This window comes from Rhinolophus sinicus, chromosome 15 (genome assembly GCF_057876585.1).
Source record: "Rhinolophus sinicus isolate RSI-liver-muscle chromosome 15, RSI-T2T, whole genome shotgun sequence".
Taxonomy (NCBI): Eukaryota; Metazoa; Chordata; class Mammalia; order Chiroptera; family Rhinolophidae; genus Rhinolophus; species Rhinolophus sinicus.
The window spans coordinates 14,094,307-14,113,062 of record NC_142515.1 but is presented as its reverse complement, the minus strand read 5'-3'; the positions used below and the strand labels follow the sequence as shown (position 1 = coordinate 14,113,062).

General features: G+C 41.2%; 1 protein-coding gene across 5 annotated transcripts in view; it reads right to left on the bottom strand.

Moving 5' to 3' along the window:
* The window catches only part of NRAP (nebulin related anchoring protein), a 67,636-nt gene extending 49,529 nt beyond the window's left edge, over positions 1-18,107 (bottom strand). For 2 of the 5 annotated variants that reach the window (XM_019725184.3, XM_088791856.1), the window contains exons 1-12: positions 17,807-18,041; positions 17,410-17,504; positions 16,756-16,843; positions 12,323-12,427; positions 10,802-10,906; positions 9,625-9,729; positions 8,829-8,933; positions 7,927-8,034; positions 7,537-7,641; positions 4,587-4,694; positions 3,413-3,529; positions 668-772 (exon numbers count right to left, since the gene is read on the bottom strand). In XM_019725184.3, coding sequence (XP_019580743.3) covers positions 668-772; positions 3,413-3,529; positions 4,587-4,694; positions 7,537-7,641; positions 7,927-8,034; positions 8,829-8,933; positions 9,625-9,729; positions 10,802-10,906; positions 12,323-12,427; positions 16,756-16,843; positions 17,410-17,504; positions 17,807-17,878 — 1,218 coding nt within the window. In that variant the 5' untranslated portion in view covers positions 17,879-18,041. Of the gene's footprint in view, positions 1-667; positions 773-3,412; positions 3,530-4,586; positions 4,695-7,536; positions 7,642-7,926; positions 8,035-8,828; positions 8,934-9,624; positions 9,730-10,801; positions 10,907-12,322; positions 12,428-16,755; positions 16,844-17,409; positions 17,505-17,806 lie in introns of all 5 variants that reach the window. The other 3 variants (XM_019725185.3, XM_019725186.3, XM_019725187.3) reach the window with 3 other exon arrangements.
* Positions 18,108-18,756: the final 649 nt, after the last annotated feature.

Here is an 18,756-nt window from a genome sequence, read left to right as displayed (position 1 = left end):
TGCCCAAGGTCGGCAGTTGGCCCCTTGGCTAATTGTGGAACCAAGTCTGTCAGCTCCAAAGCTGGTGCTATTAACCTTTACATTTATGCAAAATAAATTCCTCACTGAGCCTTACAAAGTCCCACGTGACTTTAAATTCTACTATGATGGGCAACTCAACAGAAGTAAAATCACATAACCTAGTATACGTCCCTGATGTTCTCAAGGATACATCCCCAGACCTCTGAGAATTTCCAAATTTGCAAATGCCACTCCAGTATATATCTGCTTATCTGTAACATGGGGGAAAAACATCTGGCTCTCCAGGTGTCTGTGTGGATTAAATGAGCAGGTGGATTAATTTAGGAAGCACAAAGCAGCATTGGAAGGGGATGCTGCATGCTCAGCCAGGCCTCCCCACCAGCATGTGCTACTAGGAGCCGAATACTGCTGTACATGAAGAATGCAAAAGGACAGATGCTGCCCTGAGGACTCAAGGTCAAGTGTGTGGGAGGGACGTGACAGAATTAAACATGGACCGGTCCTAGCAGACAATCTTAATCTAAACTCTTATGCTTTTGCGCCTGAAAGGCCATGCTTCTCCAAGACACATAGATACATTCACAGGAGATCTAGAAATTAAAGTCATAGAAAAGCCCACACAAATGCTGAGGCATTCAAAACTCACATCACTGGTGAATTTGGAGATCTTGCTCACATTCCTGAATTGAGGTGTTTCACAGTAGTTGATACTGTGACCTTTACTACTTTCCAGATCCTTCTTATATTCCACCTTAGAAATCAAAACACCAATTGCACAGTAGAACCAAACCCAATGTCACTCTTGAAAATGTCACTAGGACTTTACTAGGATATTTTTAGAAAACTATCAAGCCAAGATTTAAAAATACCAGGCATAGGATACAGTAAATTAACAATACATTGTTTTCTTTTCAAATAATAGATCAGTGAATAATCAGTTGGGTCCTAAAAGTTAAAAATATATAGTCCCTTTCAAAAAGAAATTGTGTAAGATTTCATACCACTCAAAAATGGCAAAGTTCCATGGGGTTACAAAAGTTAATTTGGGGAATATAATCAATAATGTTGTAAAGATTTTGTAGTGTATCTGATGGACACTTGTCCCATTAGGGAGACCACCTCAGGGATGATGTAGATGCCTGATCACTGCACTGTACACCTGGAGCTGAGCACTAATGAATGTCAACTACAAGTTTATATATATATATATATATATATATATATATATATATATATATATTTACAAGAAGTGGAGTACAGCATTAGGAATAGAGGCAGTGGAAATGTAATGGCTGTGTGCGATGTCAGAGGGATAGTGGATGGGGGGAGGGGGTTGACACAGTGTGAGGGATATAAATGATAAATGTCTAACTATTACATTGTTTTGTGCACCTGAAACTAATAAAAATTTTTTTAAAAAAAAATGGCAAAGTTGATTTTAGACATCAAGACAGTGGTTACTCTTGGGGACAAGAGCCTGAGGGGATGGTGAGGAGGGTGTCTGGTCTTCTTGTCACGTGCTGTTCCTTGCTCTGGGTGCTAGTTACACAGATGTGTCCACTTGTAGAAATCCTTCCTGTTACACTCATGATGTGTGCACTTCTCTGTATATATATATGTCCGTAAAATTGAACCCCAAAAGTCACTCTACAAAGCAGCATAATAAATGAGATCACTCATAGACGCACAGAGAGTCTTCTCATTTGAAATGGGTTGGTTAGTTGAGCTCCCCTGGGTGGATGGATGCAAAATGTGAGGTTAGTTATTAAATAGCCTCCTGGTCATCCCAGGTAATTGGAGAAGGCTCTGAAGGCCGATTACCATTAACAGAGGCATGCATGGCTGATTTGTCTCACTGGATAAACTTAAGAGCAAAAAAGCAACGGAAGGTTCCCTTGCAACCTCTTACCAAAGGAAATACAATTTGCTATCCTTATAAAATATATGGTGGGGATATGCCTTCTAAAGTATGCAAGATGCATATAATGCTCACAATATGACGTCAAATAAAACAGTATACAAAACTACATATGTAGTTGAAGTCTGTGTAACTATGTTTTTATATTCATATACTGGTTTACAGTATATTCACATAGAAAAAGGCCAAAATGGTAACAGAGTTATTCCTGAGTGGTAGAATTGCACTATCAGCGGTCTGGTTCCAGTTCTGTCTCTAAATTTCTCTGAACCAGAACAAGACACTTAACTTGCCCGGGCCTATGACAAAGTGAGGGCCTAAAGACTGCAAAGGACCCATCTAGATCTGAGTCAAGAGCAAGATTCGGCAAACTTTTTCTATAAATGACCAGACGGCAAATATTTCAGACTTTGCTGGCCACACAGTCTCTACATCAACTATTTGACTCTGCCCTTGTAGCTTGAAAGCAGCTGTAGACAATACTTAAACGTCATGTGGCTGTGTTCCAATAAAACTTTATTTACAAAAATAGGCTGGGGGCCGGATTGGGCACTCAGTAGTTTGCTGACCTCTGGCCTACAGCATCAGAATTACCTGGAAGAGTTATCTAAAACGCAGACCCCTTGCCTTGGCACCCATCTACTATTAGAAAGTTTGGGAGGCTCCTGATGAGATCAGGAAAGTATCTCTCCTAGTGACACTGAGCAGCCCAAAGTTAGAGGACAAGGGTTAAATAACAGTTTGGGGTAAAGAACTGACCTTTAGCGATGAGAGAAGAAAAATATTTTTAGGATATCTGCATATCCGTTTCTGAGTTACAAATAACTTGTTGTTGTGAGTAGTTTTAATTGCTTTAATTCCTCCCCTTGGGAGAGGATGCCAACTCAAATGCCTTCAGGGTCCAGATAGGTAGTGCAAATGAGACTCTAGGGTGTGAAACGATGTAGGGAACAAGAGGGGACATTTCCTTGCCAAACAGTCCTAACAATTCTAAAAATTTTAATCACTATGTAGACCAAACAAAACACCCCCTTCGGCAGCCAGTTCAACCTCTAAGGGAAGGGGGATTCATAGGGTACACACCGTTTCTTGGAAACCTGACCACAATATTAAGAGAATGGAAAAGGCTCCGCACTCAAAACAGTTTGTTCTTTGATTTCCGCTCTATAAGAACGCTGTATAGCTATAAAGGTTGGCGCGTGCAGTATTCTGGCAACCAGAAATCTATTGCCTGGAACTTTTGAATATCGCAGCCCAGTGAGAATTCAGGAAGAAACTTCTGAACCATCAGAGAAAGGTAATGTGTTTGATTCTGGGCTCTCTTGTGAATTGCTTTTACTGCATATTCATTCTTTTGGGAACTAGGAAGTCGCGTGTAGTTTAGGTGGCATTACACAGAATTTTGTCTGGGGTTGCCCCATCCACTGCCTAAAGGAGGTACAGCATACAGGGGTGACTGTCCCCCAAACGTACCTCACTCACAAGCTTGTGCACACTCTGAGCTCGCTTCAGGACCAGGTTGTCTTGGGCTGGGAGGGAATGATAACGTGCAGCGCCTTTCATTTTATTGAAGTCCTGCCTGTATTTTACCTGAAAGAAACACACAAAGGGGGTCCAGAGTTGTTGTCTTCTGCTCCACAAAGGAAATTACTTCAGCATCACCCCACACTTAAGGTCAACATTTACTTCATATAATTTTCTGAAGGAAAAAAACATCATGGGGTTTTTTTTTCCTCCTTGAGATCCATAAACTGCTTGGTCCCTTTTGTATTAAAATTTACTGGCCTGTCTCACACTTTACACTTTAATTTGCATGAAGAAAAGTCTTTAAACAGTCATACCAAAAGGTGTAACCCCAAACCCAGTCTGCCCTTGGTTTCAACATAATTTTTCATCTCACGTGCTGAGGAAGGGGCAAAAGGAACAATGTGTCTTTTATTTTCCCTATAGGAAATAGGGCAAAAATGCACTATTCTGGGTAAATAGGTCTAATAACTGAATAATAACTGAATAAAAGAGAAGAGCAAAGGAGATGTGAAACCAATGCGTAGCTTCTGATTAGAGACCAAGTTTCAAGTTGGCATATTTAGTATATGTGCTGCCACAGTGAGCACTCAAGTTGGAGTGTTAGATCTACTGTGTGTGTGTGTGTGTGTGTGTGTGTGTGTGTGTGTGTGTGTGTGACTTTGCCAAGTTTAACTATAGGCCGTCTCTCAATGACTGCCAGCTGGCCAACATTCTGCAAATAAAAATTTTATCCACCGGATTACACCTAGTTTAATAATCATATGACTTGTTTTAATCAGCTGTCCCCCACATGTGCTAGATTTCTAGATCGGTTTTTTTGTGAAGACTCTCCTAACCCCAACTCATCTGGCTGGACCAGTATTTGGCCTTGCTTCAGCTGACCTAAAGTGAGTCGTACTATTTGTCCTGTCAATCTCCTTTGAAGCAGATAAATGGGACGACACAGTCTGAACAAAAGAAGTAGATACCAGAAATCTGGAGAGAAGTTGAGGGCTAACATTCTACTTTGGCTCAGTTCTAATCAATTAAGCTGTGCGTAGGTATTGGTAAGCACAGCCTTCAAAGTCTCATTTCTCCTCTGCTTCTGGGGCTCTGTGGGTCGTCCTGATGTGGTACTTACATCACTAGCGAGTTCGTTGGCTTTCTTGGCGTTCTGATAAGCCGGGGTGATCATGGCGGGGAAGCTGCCCTTCCCCCTGTGCTGGTCATATTCCTCCAAGTAACCCTGCTGGGTCAATCAGACATTTCAATCAGTAATGCTCTCCTCCCTAAATGGCTGGGGGCTCAACAATGATCTCTCCTAGTGCCTGTTCCCATGGAGGCCCATCGATATCAGACATTCAGTGATGACGCTATAGGAGAGGTACCTTGTGGTGGTTAAGATGGCCGACTCTGAGTCAGGTCTACTTACTGGTGCCCAGCACACAGTCAGCACTGAGGAAATGGTAACTGTGATCATTGCCATCATCATTTCCACCAGATACATCAAGACACTCTACCAGTCTCCCAAGCCCATGTATTACGGAGTGTTCACTTCTTAGCCGACACTAGGAAACCCCTCTGAGCAGCCACTGTAGTCTTGAACGCTGCCTTTCTCAAGCCCATTAACAGATTTATGCAGAGAGATGAATTGACGTCCCAAATACTGTCTCCCGCTGTGATGTATGTCATTTGCCAAGAAGGAGAGCATTATATAATATGGGGGTTCAGAATGAGTCACTCCAAGATGTGCCTCTGTGGTATGCGGATTGTTTTGCGCTAAAGGTAACCGTAGCATTGGGCTCAAGAGAAACTTCTGCCCCTCCCTTAACTACCTAGAACAACTTGAATCAGGGGCCTTGCCTATAAGAGATGATCAGAGATAGCTTCCTTTGACCTATGTATGGGGCAGGGCAAACTTCTCTTCTCTAATCTGCTGTTCTTCGTATCATCCTACATGGAGCTTGGAAGCCCTCAAGGTGCACTGCGTCATGTTTAGCTCAGGATGTCTTATATACCTCAATCCCCCTTTCTATCTCTGAACCCCACCTGCATGTGGGTTCCCACACATATGTATGCATTAAATTTGGTTATTTTTCTCTTGCTCATCTGTATCACTTCTGTTTGATTATTAGACCAGCTAGAAGAACCTTGAGAGTAGAGGAAATTTTATTTCTCCCCCATAATAATTATCTGAACTTTTATAATGGGGTGGGCAGTGTTTTCATATTGTCATAAGAGGATCTGCAATGGGACTAAACATATATTTCAGACTAAACATTATAATCTGAGTCTTAATTTCTTCCTTCCTTCTCCCCACACCAACCATGCACTTTCATAAAGGAAAAGCTTTCTGTCATGAGGTCCATCACATCACTTGTGTAAACCTTCCCTGGTTGTCAGATATATTTCAAGACCCTGTTAGATTCTATATTGTCTCTGGGGAACTCATCCCTCACTCCCAGTCCTGTGCTGGGCTGAACCAGCTGCTTGCTCATCTGTGTTTCCACAAATATGGAACAGCCTTTAGAGTGTTGACTGGTTACTAATAACAGACTGATTACACGGCAGAGTCCGTTAACCTAAAAAAAAAACAGTTACTTATTAAAAAACAGAATGGATTGGTTGGCATTTTAGGCACTACAGTTATTTATAGCTTATCTGACTGTCTGTCTGCTTCTCTCTCATTCCCTTCTACTCACGCCCTGGTGAGTCCTGCTAAATCACACAGTGAAAGGCCACGCAAGACTGAGCCTCTGAACAGCTGCTAGTGGTGTTATCAAACAAACACCCGCTTTGATTTTTGCATTTGTTATGATCACAACTGGAAACCACCACCAAAATGTCCTAATAACTGAGAATCGACTATGCTCCTACGAAGTTACATTTCACTGCTGTGTACAGACATGTCTAGACACACATATGAAATCGTGTGCAGTATGGCAGATAGCACTGTCCACATTTAGAACCAAATAATTTTTGCCAAATACAGCAACGAAATATTTTTTTAATAAAACTAATGTTTGAAAGTTGTCCTGAGCCTTCTACATAACATATTTAAAACATGAAACCAATAAAAACATGTTTTCACTGAGTTTAAAGCATTAAAAGACCATTTAACTAACCATGGAATTTAATAAAATGAACTTTTTAATTCAAAACCAAATATTTTTGCTCAGACCTTTGCAAAGGGGTCACAAACTATCTTCACACACATCCTAAGTCTCCCATGACTGTACCTTTATATAGGCAACTTGTTTTTCTGAAGAAAAAGAAATTGTTGTCTTTTCTAAATTATATATATTGAATAAGTCATTTACGTTATAGAGTCTACCTACTGCCAAAAAATTCAAACAACTGTCCAATTAAGAAAGAAGTATCAACTAAGCCCAGTTGTAATTTTCTAGTACATACACACTGGCTTTTCCAATACTCTTTACTTACGACAGTAAAAAATAATGTTTCTTTTCTCCCCTAAAACAGCTGTCTGGCACCGGAAAATAGATAGGGAGATGCAAATAAAAATTAGCTTGTAGTTGTTATCTCCACCTTTTTATACCCTGACAAGATGTAGTTTATTTAAGAAGTGAAATTGGGAAAATCGTCTGCGTTCTCTGGCATATTGTTTTATCTAGCAACCTAGACAAGAAATACTACTTTGCAAGAAAATGACCTCCACTACTCAGTGAATTGCTCACTATTTTTCATGACGTGTATTTTGATCCCCTTTGTACTTATGCAATGGGCTAAAAGTAGCCAGTCTTGGTAGTCCTTGGGACCATTCTTCAAAGAATAGATGAGAATCCTTTATTCTTAGCAAACCTGCCACCTTGACATAGTTCCTCTACTTAAAAAAAGAAAAAACGAGTTCTTGGAATTTGTTTCCCTAAGTGGGTCAAGTTGAGCCCTGTGTAATTATTTGCCCACTACTTTCTTGCTTAGAAAATCCAACATTCGTAAATAGGGCAAAAATAAGCCACAGCCCAACCTCTGATGAAATGGTCACAGGCTGTGTCACAGACTATAGGGTTGCAAACTGAGAACTGACCATCGAAAAGGGCAGTGTCTGAGGAAGTCATTTTATCACATACCTGGCCATACTGATCCACATATTCCTTCATCAACGTACCCTCAGCTCCAGCGGCTGGACCAGCCATTCCCTTTATTTCTCTTTGATATTGTTGATGGTACCTCACCTGTTTGAATGGAAAAGACAAACCCAGTGAATTTAGCCACCTATGCACACAGGCCAGAAGAGTAAAAATGAATGCCTTGTGGAATGTTCTTTTTCTGCTTGGGTCCAGGCAGCGTGGCTTAGACATAAAAGTGCTAGATTATGGTAAAATTGACTGAACATGATGAAGGAAAGCTACTTCCTGGATCCACAGTGCACGCCAAAGTAGACAGCAAGTTGGACTTGCCAGGCCCAGGTAAGTTCCTGCTTCCCCCCCTAACATGACAATGTTATTAAGGACACTTACATCACTCGCCAGCTCATTGGCTCTTTTGGCTATCTGATAAGCAGGTGTGATCATAGCAGGAAAACTGCCTTTCCCCCTCTGTTGTTCATAGTCCTCTGTGTATCTCACCTGGAAAATGAAAACGAATTTTGAATCGCATGTCACCATGTCACCATCTACCAGGCAATCTGAGTGACAAGCCTAAGTAAGAGCTCCCATAACACCCTGCACATCCCCTGTCACAGCTCTTATGGCAATGTAATTGGCTTATAGCTTGATGACCCCTGTGTATCATATATACCTTTTTATTCCCAATACTCAGCACAGTGCCTGGCACATAGAGAAACTCAATGTAGAGTTCATCACAAACGTGTGAGGCACCTGGTGTGGGCCAGGTGGCAGGGCTGGGCAGAGGAATAAAGCTTCTGCCCTTGAGGAGCTGCCAGTCAAGTCTGGGAGTCAAGAGATGCTTCTCAACCCAAGGCGAGTGGAAGCCACTTGTGAAGCTAAATCTGAATTCATGCTTAAACTTCCCACTCAGAACACCACTAAGTTCTTGGTCTTACTGTGCTATGGAGCAACTGGGCTATGAAAAGGCAAGTGGTAGAAATTCTTTAGAAGTTACGTTCTATAATTTGCAGTGCCCAGGAAAGACTTGATCTGAAATTAATTCTTTCAGATGAACCAGATACATCTGGGTTGTCACTAATATTCTCTAAAGTTTTCTCTCTAAAGGGGAGTGTTCACAAGTTCTACGCTAGCGAACTTTGTGATCCAGCCATCCTTGACCTCAGAAAGTTCTTCCTCGTCCTCGCACAGGACTGAGACGCCGCCTACATTCTCCCGCCCTCCTCCTCCAAGCAAGGAAAGAATGGAGACTCTTAAACAAGAACCACTGAGTCTCGGCCTTCATCATTGCTCACATCACTTTGAAGCTGTCCCCCCGCCTTGGCCCGTAGCAGCTCAGGGGTGTCCGCCAGTGTGGTGAACTTGGAGATGCGCTCATCATGGCCTCTCTTATATTCCACCTGATGAGAAGACAGCATAGAGTCACGGTCATACCCAGCAGCCTTTGTGAAGACCTCTCCTGGCAGCTGCCCTGAAGCTACACCTGCTGACTCCCCTCGACACACCTATGGGAAGTCTTCAGAGCTTGCTTTATGGGCATTGATGCTAAGCTGTAAAGCCCACGAGAGTGCCAGGCACTGCTAAGCATTAACAATATGAACTCACTTCAGCTCTATAACAATCACAGGAGGCAGAACTGTTATGTCCCCCATTTTTACATATGAGCAGCTGAGAAACAGAGAAGTTAAGCAATTTGCTCATGGCCACACAGCTAGTTAAGTGAGAGAGCCATGATTCAAATCCCAGCATTCTGGCTCCAAAATCGGAGCTCTTAACCAACAAGCTATGCTTCTCTTCAGGAGGACCTGCCATCGACTTTGTAAGAATAAGTGTGCTTTGGCTTAAAATAACCTTAAGGACTCATTTGGTCCAGTCTTTGGGTGAGCTACAAGGTCTCTCCATTTGATGGATGGGGCCCAGTCAAGGCACGGAGGATAATTGATAAGGAAAAGATTTAAAAAATCAGTTTTCTCCATAATACCACACCTACTTCCCAAAAGCAGTCTCTCTTGGATTTTTATCTAAGTCCTAGGTGTACATTAGTGACAAAAATTAGCATAATCGACAGTGAATAAGCACTGGGATACTTACTTGGCTGGCCAGCTGGTTGGCTCTCTTGGCCCTTTGATAAGCAGGTGTGATCATGGCTGGAAAGCTCCCCTTGCCCCTCTGTTGCTCATAGTCTTCTGTATACTCCTGCAGGTCAGAACCCATGTGAGCATGAGAACCAATATGACATAAGATGGGAACTAGTGAAATGACAATCGCGAGCATCATCAGAACCAAAGCAACTGGGTTTGTAAGATACCTGGAAGACAATTCAGTCACCTGGAATAAATTTGAAAATGTTATCCAACTGGTGATTTGAATAACACTTTCAAAGCACATTTCCCAGGTCAAAGGGTTTGCCCTTCAATCCTTACATCAAATTATGTGGAACCTGGCACACCCCAAAGGATTCCCTTTGACTCAAAGGCTTGTATGATAATGTAGCAATTAGGATGCAGGAGACTTTTCTGCAGCTTTTCCACTAGAGATAGTTCTACAGCATTGGGAGTAAAATGTCTGCTATTTTTGCCTCCTTACTTTTTGATAATTAGTTTTCCTAATGAGACGTAACAACTTACCATTTGTGTTTCTACTGTTTTCTTTCCATTTGCTAAAGGAAAACTCACTGAGGATAAACAATATTTTCCAAAGTGATGTCTTCAAAGAGCAGGTGCCCTGGTGTGTAGATAGGACTAGAGGGTAGGTACCATGCAAATTTTTTAAGGATTTCCACAACCTGGGCTAAAACAGCCTTTTCTACATGATTACCTATCAAGGTCTCTTACAGTGCTGGAGGTCAGAAGTCTACAATGGGCCATTAGGGCTGGTTCCTTCTGGAAGCTCTAGAGACCCAGGCTCTTTGCCTTCTCCAACTTCTAGAGGCTGCCAGCATTCTTTGGCTTGTGGCCTCAAGTAGCTTTGACTTCTGCTTCTGTTGTCACATCACCTTTCTCTGATTCTGACCCTCCTGTCTCAGTCTTATAAGGTTCCTTGTGGTTAAATTGCATCCATCCTAAGAATCCAGGAGAATTTTCCTATCTCAAGAACCTTAACTTACTCACATCTGCAAAGTCCCTTTGGCATGTAAGTAACATATACACCGTTTCCAGGGATTAGCAATACGGAAGTCTTTGGAGGAGGGGCCAGTATTCTGTCCATCACAATCTTACAATAAAGGAATATTCAAACTAATTGCTAAAGTAATTTCTGGGGCCCTTACCTCACCGAGAGATTTTCGAGCTTCGACCATCCTTACGATTTCAGGGTCTGGCAGCGCTCCTGGGCACCAAGCATTCCCTTCCCCATATCCAGTCCAATAGGCTCTCTATAAGGGAAACCCACAAATACATACAAATACATACCCCACACATTTGGTTGGTAAGATCCCCCTCCCAACCCCAGCCTCCCAGCAATGCTCACACACAATGTTAATATCAGAAAGAAATTCTCTGAAAACCACAAACTCTTATTGGTATATGGCAGGTCTCAGTTAACCCAAATGTTCATTTTTTTTTTTTCAAATTAGGCAAGATCCTAATATTCTAAATAACTGAAATTTCTGAACTTCACTTATATCATAGAAGAATTCCAAATGTAACCGGACATCTTTGCCCATCATTGCACCAAGATTGAGCATCAGAGAGTTGCTGTGGACAGGTAATCTGAGATTAATCATCCTTCAAACACCTACTACCTGGTAGGTGCCTAACATTGGGTTAAGCAATTAACATTGGAAAAAAGCAAAAGAAAAAAGAAAAAGAAAGACCAAGTTCCTCTTTTAAGATACTTATGACCTATCTAGAGAAATAAAATAGAGGAAACAATTAGTGATTAGAAAACGGTTGTGTGCTTCAACATACTGTATCGGAGGTAACTACAACAGGAGTTTTAAAAAGGCAATCTGTAAGGGACGGACCCTGTTTTGGACAGGAAGATGGAATTTGAGCTGGACCTCCAGGGCTGAGGTCAGTTAAGAGATGCAAAGGGAGAAAGAAAGACATCTACGCTAGGAGGTTGGTTCCATGGAGGCAGGGCTTTTCCTCTGTCTTGTTTTCTAATGCATTCCAACAGCCTGGGACAGTGCCTGAGATGGAACAAGCTCAATGTAACAATAGGTAGGTACCTCTACAGAGGAACCTGGGATAGGAGATGGTGGACAAGGGGTTAGCTTTGTCATGTTTGCAATTTTTTACAGTAAGAAAATGCAAGTATTATGTGTATAACTAAAATGAAATGGCTGAGGAATTTTGAAATGATGAGGCTATTAATAGAGTGACCATAAATTCTCAGGTGGTGGGAGGAGCAAGCCAGGGACATCCAGGAAGCTGTGTGACCCACGTCACATGACAGAGGCAAATCCAGGAAAGGGAAGGCCACCTCGGGAGGCCACCACGAAGGTCCAGGCAGGAGATGGGAGAGTGAAATGGAAAGGGGGGGCGGGAGCTGAGCAAAATGTCAAAGGAAGAAAGGGCCGCCTTGGTTTCCAGCCTGGGTGTCTGTTCCCACTGACAGAAACACAGTGGTTGGAAGAGAGACATCAATGAGTTTGGAAGGAAGTAGGTATGGCTGAAGTGATGCTGGGACACGTTGATGAAGGCCTTCCGTAGACAGTTGGAATTATAAACTGGATAAAAGGAAGCCTAGTTGACTTCGTCTAGAACTAATAAGAAGAATACATTTCATCTGCATGGTGTGTCCTTCTTTTCTCTGCATCCAAGCCCATTCATAACCCTTCTCTCACCTCATTCTCCAGGGGTTGCCTGTTTGGTGCAGTCGCCCCTTCCTTGGGTTCTATGTCCCAGGGAAAAACTGATTTAAACCGTTTGCCATCATCTTGCTCGTCAATCTGCACAATGAAAATGTGGTCAGGAAAGAGAAAGAAATAAACAATGTGTCGCTAAATTGGAAGATTTCCCTAGGTGTCAAAGCAGAGCATCTTAACTGCACTACAGCTCACACTGTGCTGTCAGTCTCACTGCGGCTTCATCTGTCCCACCAGATGGGCAGCATGTACAGAGCGCCTGCTGTGTGCACAGCTCTGTTCAGCAATGCAATTAAAGAGACTGAAAGTCTCCGTGAGCTTAGCACGGAGCTTAGCAAGAATTCAGGTTCAAGGAACTTCAGGGCGTTAGAGTAAGGATTCTTTACTTAGTCTGTGCCACAAACACCTGGGGAGCTTATTAAAATGCTGGCTCCCTAAATTCAAGTAGGTGTTCTCTTATGTTTTATAATTTCACCTTTAACATCTTGATCCATGATACACCTTCAGTGAATTTTTGTGGGAATGTGAGGTAGGTATCAAGATTTGTCTTTGGCCATGCAAATATCCAAGCCCTCCAGAATCATTGATTTAAAGATTATTCTCATTACATTGAATTGCAATTGTGTCTTTGTTGTAATTCAAGTGACCATATATGAGCAGCTGTGTTTCTGGACCTCGTATAGTATTTCACTCATCTATTTGTCTATCCCTGTGCCAATACTACGCTGAGTACTTTTGTAGTAAATCTTGAAATCTGTTAACCGAAGCCCTTTAATTTTTTTTCTTCAAGATTTCCTGGTTATTCTAGAATCTTTGTAGGTTCATATCAATTTTACAATCAGTTTGTCAGTTTCTACAAAAATAAACAAAAATCAAACAAACAAACAAAAAAAACCCGCAGGGTGTGGACTGGGATTGCATTGGATGTGTAGATCAATTCTGGAAGAACTAACATCTCAACAATATCTTCAGGACCCTAGGAGAGGCAAAGATTTCCTAAAAATAACATAAAAAGGACTAACCGAAAAAGAAAAACATCAGAGAGTCTTGGGTTCAAACCCAGATATAATTTATGAGGTCCAAACTGGGGCCCCAAAACCTACAATTTTAACAAGCTGAAGTTTAAATCATTAATTTTATAGATGAGAAAAACAGCTCAGGGAAAATAAGTGAACTTACTAAAATCTTTCAATGGGTTTTCTTTCTTTTTTTAAAAAAATTAAAGTTTATTGGGGTGACAACTGTTAGTAAAGTTACATAGGTTTCAGGTGTACAATTCTGTAATACATTATCTGTATCTCACATTGTGTGTTCACCACCCAGAGTCAGTTCTCTTCCCATCACCATATATTAGACCCTGTTTACCCTCTTCTAGAGCCCATCTCCCCCCCTTATCAATGGGTTTTCAGAGTCAGGTTTAGAACCCAGGAATTCTGATTCCCTATGAAAGCACTTTCTGTCATTTATTTCCTGGGCTTCCCACTGTTTAATGCAGCTCCAATATGTACATTTTTAAATATATAAATTGAGAGAGCTTTACATGTTTTTTCCCTTGGATTTTGAGAAACCGCCATGAGCATCACGTAGACTAAGGCAGAGTTTCTTGGCAGCACTACTGATATTTGGGGCCAGTTAATTCCTTCTTGCAGGGGACCGTATTATGCAATGCAGGATATTTAGCAGCATAGCTGGTCTCTAGCCACCAGACGCCAATGGTATTCCTACCCCAAAATTGTGACAATCAAAAAACTCCCAGACATCACCAAATATTCTAGGGGGGATGGGGGGTGAGGGGTAACATAGCCCAACTTGAGAGTCACTGACTTAAGGAGTCCGAATCACATGACCCAAGTAGAGAGGAAGCCATGTTTGCTCTCCTCCCACCGCACAAATCCAACACTGAGGAGTGTCTGCCTCCCCAGAGACCTTTCATGAGATTCGGGATTATTCTGAGGAAGTAGGAAGAGGGAAGGAAGCCATAAATGCTACTGGTGTGGTAAGGACGCATAGAGGGCTAATGTTCATTCTCTGAACAGAAGAGAACCTACATGCCTTATTCTTCTAAATCGTCGACTCACATCTACCAAACAGGAAATTTTACCTTAGTATATACTTATTTTTAAAAGAGTGACATTTAAAAACAGAAAAACATCAATCTGCTTCAACTGCCAGCTCAAAACCTTTACATTTCTCCTTCGTCACCACCACTGAAGCGTCCCTTTCTTCCCTTTTTTTACTTTTGCACATGCACAGTGAATTTAGATTTTACACACCTGGCAGTCTCTCAGAGACACAGAGGGTAAAAAGTAATCCAGCGCACTCCCCAGGGTGGTTCTAAGATCTAGGGCCTAGAAGGGACACAGTTGTCCCTTTGAATTTTTCCCTGGTGGCCAAGGAGGAGAAAGTGATCTCAGCAGTCAACTGATACACATGTCCACATATATACACACATACCACATCCACACACAGAGAAACATACATACACATACGCACACACCACACACATGTGGGTACCTATGCATGCATACGTGGCACGTACACACATATGTATACCTATGTACACATACACACACACATACACTCCCCATATGCACATATACATAATTACACACATATTTACACAGATACAAATACACACACATAGTTCTCCTGGGCAGCTCCCATCACTGTCTATGGCTGGAAACAGAACCAGAGATCATCTCACTCCAGGTCGGGCCTGTCATACACAGTTAAAAGAAAGTGAATCCACAACCACCTCAAAGAAAAGTACTATTGTGTGACCTGCTGTATGATTGTAAGGTAGGGACAGGCCAGGGAAAGCTGAGCATAGGGTGGAAAAATATAAGTATTACGGATCTTTCTGTAGAGAATGTAATACATACAAACAGCAGTCTGATGTGTAAGTACATCTCCTTGTGTTAATCCGTCAAGCTCTGGCTACACAACTGCAGACACATCTGGATGTTTGCAAGTATCAACAAGTGCTTTTCCTTCTGGAGTGCTTACCACCCTCTAGGTACACAGAAGCAAGCCAATGGAAGAATTCGGGATGTAGAGCATAAAGTCAGATAAATCTGGATTTGTCCTCCCTCCACTAACTGGGTAAAACTGGCAACTTACTTAACCTCTCTGAGCCTCAGCCTCCCCAACTGTAACATGACACTATCACAGAGGATTCCTGTGAAGAATAAATGAGATAACACAAATAAAGAGCCTAGCAGAGTGTTTGGCGCTCTGTTTCAGTATGAGCTAAATTCAGTCTTTAGTGCAACTTCATGTAGCTTTCCTTAGACACCAAGAGACGACAACAAAATCCTAAAACATTTAGCCTTCTCAGTAACCTAGGATTGCTTGTGAATTCTTAAGGCTTGTGAATCCTTAGAAATCAATGATATATGAGCAACAGTCAGAGTCCCCGTTTCCTCACCAGTAGAATGAGATGATAATATTGACTTTATTGGATTGTGATGTGTATTAACGGAATTAAGCAATAAATATACAGTAAATGTTACATAAGCTTGTTAAAAATAAGAAATCACAATTGGTGCAAAGTACTTAGCAAAAATATCTTGGCAGTATGTGTAAAGAGCCACATGGTAAGGATAAGCTCGATCTAATGCATATTTTCTTGAGGAGAAGTGTGACCTGAGCAGGCAGGAGAGCCAGTATGAACTGAGGTAACATTAGGAAGGCAGATTACTAGAGAGCCTTCCACTTCATGCGTAATTTTCTAATTTTAGAAGGCCACTAGCTCCATCTCACTGAACTTTTTGTGGGGCATGAGAAGTTAAATGATTCATCATTTTAATAAACACAAGCCTTCAATGAAGAGCTAGTTATTTGATAAAACTCCATTGCTGGTTTTTCCAAAGAAGTTGGTTTATCGACAAGGCCTCCTTATCTACGCAAATATCCGTTCCAAATCAATAGAACTTTGACCTACCCCTGCCCCGTGGAGAAAGAGAGGCTGCAAATAATCTTAAACACTACTGAATTTGGAGAGATTTAAGAGTGTGAAACTAGAGGTTTTTATTTTCTATACCAAAATAATCATGGGGAAAAGAAAAGGCTCTTGTAATATTTTCTAACTACTGTGTTTTATGTATTAGACACCTAGTGTACACAGGGCCTTGTGTATAAACTGTCATCAATGTGTCCAAAGCTGGCAGACACAGAGAGATTACTCTGTATACAACGACCTCAGACATCCAAGCCAGATTATCGTGGCTATTTGGCCCCTATGCTGTGGTAGGACCAATAGCAATATTGGTTACTTAAATGTCCTCTGCATGGTTCTGTGGAGAAAATGTGCAGGCTCACATCTAGACACAGACACTTAAAAACATAACAGGTGCCTGAGCTAAGAAATTTTCTTTAAAGGCTATTTTGAAGTTCAAAATTATGTAACTTACCCCCTGGATGTCTCCTGGAGGCTTCCCCACATTTAAATTTAATGGAATATGATAGACACTTGTGAAAGTGTTGTTCTTGGGGTTATGGCTACAAAACAGATATAAACCAAAATTAGAAATGTGCTTTATCCAAGATGATTGAGTGACTCAGCTTAAAGGTACAGTCATTTTTTTAAATCAATACATATAAAACTTAATAATTAAGTTCATGATTTTCCAGTGAATCTTAAAGAAAAAATCAAATAAATTCAATATATATAACTTAAATACCAAATTTAACTAGAAATGATCTCCTTAAAACTTTCTGAAAAAACAGAAAAGGATTCTGAAATTATTTACAAGAAAGAATGTTAAAGCTCTACATGCACATATCCATGGCAATTACATTGTTCCACACAATATTTAATAATTTGACATGGGGTTATAGTGGACAGATTTTATCTTTTATTTATAAGAAACATGAAACTTTCAACTTTCTGCCCATTGCATAAAATCCCACCTTAGATCTCATCTATGATGGTATGTAAGCAAAAACTTTTGAGAAAACAGTTCTTGGATACACCCCTGGAGTGTGTGGTTTGAATCTCTGATTGGCTACTTGTGAAAAAATAAACAAAACTCAAGAGGTGGTGGGGAAGGCCACCAAACACTTACGCATGACAGTATGGCTTTTTCTGGTGACTCACAAAGTTATTCACCGATAGCATCATCTTGCAAACTTCACAGTGAAAACACGCTTTATGCCATATCTACAAATCATATACAAAAGATTTAGGAAAAGTACCCTTTTTTCAGATTCAGTATTCTCATATATTGCAGGGTAAAAACTGAGCCTTAAGGATAAAATGCTGATTTAAAAACACGCAGCTATAATATGTTAAATAAATGAGTAACATTTTTTTTTTTTTTTTGAGAGAATACATAGCTAGAAATGGGTAAAACTGAAAAAAGGTAAGAAATACATGTGGGGTTCAAAATACCCCACAGTCCATAAGTGAGAAGAAAAATTTCCCATTTTGTTATTTCCAAAGGCCAACACATGTCTACTGACCTGATCTAGACAGCTGATTTTCTCAGCAGGATACACTCCATACCCACACCTAGAGCAAGCCTGGACATTCATCTTGACTTCCGAAGAGAGAAGACAAAGACAGGTAACAGGCAAGAAATCCAAGGAGATGGCCTAGTCTAGTTGTTCAAGTCTCCAAAATCCCGAGCACTATTAAATCCTGGGGGCACCTTGATTGTTCAGAATCCAACTTCCACTTTCCTTTGCTGACCTTCTAGTCTGAAGTCAGCAGCTGGATGGTTTTTAAAGCTACCACTTACTCAAGGGGCTATTCTGGAGACTCACTCAGCACGCATGCGTCTGGGAAATGAGGTGGAGGTATTTCGAGCTGACATGCTTCTCTAAATAGAAAAGTGAACTCACAATAGCATCGTGTTTATGTGGATGACCAAATCCTGCTGTATGATCAGGCAAGCATGTAGTTTCTCACTAGCTGTGATCATAACCCAAGAAAAGAACCCAAAAGAAAACGGCAGCACACCCTTATCTGACGATTAAATTAGAAAAGCTTACTCTGTGAGCAAGATGACTAAAGCAGAAAGGCCAGCTCCCAAAAATATAGGAAATAAAACAGAACTGATTCACTCCATGGGAAGGGGAAAAACTACTTGAATTTTAGCTTTATTAAAAATGTTGATAACAGTGAGACTTTAAACTGATTGAGATATCCAGTTGTGTTTAGCTTCGGCTAAACTGTACAAATAAGAACAAATGAGAACTCTCAGTGTTTCGGCCTCTGTAGGTTACCCTGTTCCAAGACGGCCTGTTATTCCCTCGCCTCCCAGGCCTGACGGGGGCAGCTTGAAAATAAACCCATCTTCCTGGCTTTGCGAAGCCACTCACTGCCTTCAGTGTCTACCTAAATGTCACCTTAAAACAGACCTTCTAAAACAGCTTACAAAAGATGGCGCCTCACCTGTCCTCACCCCTCA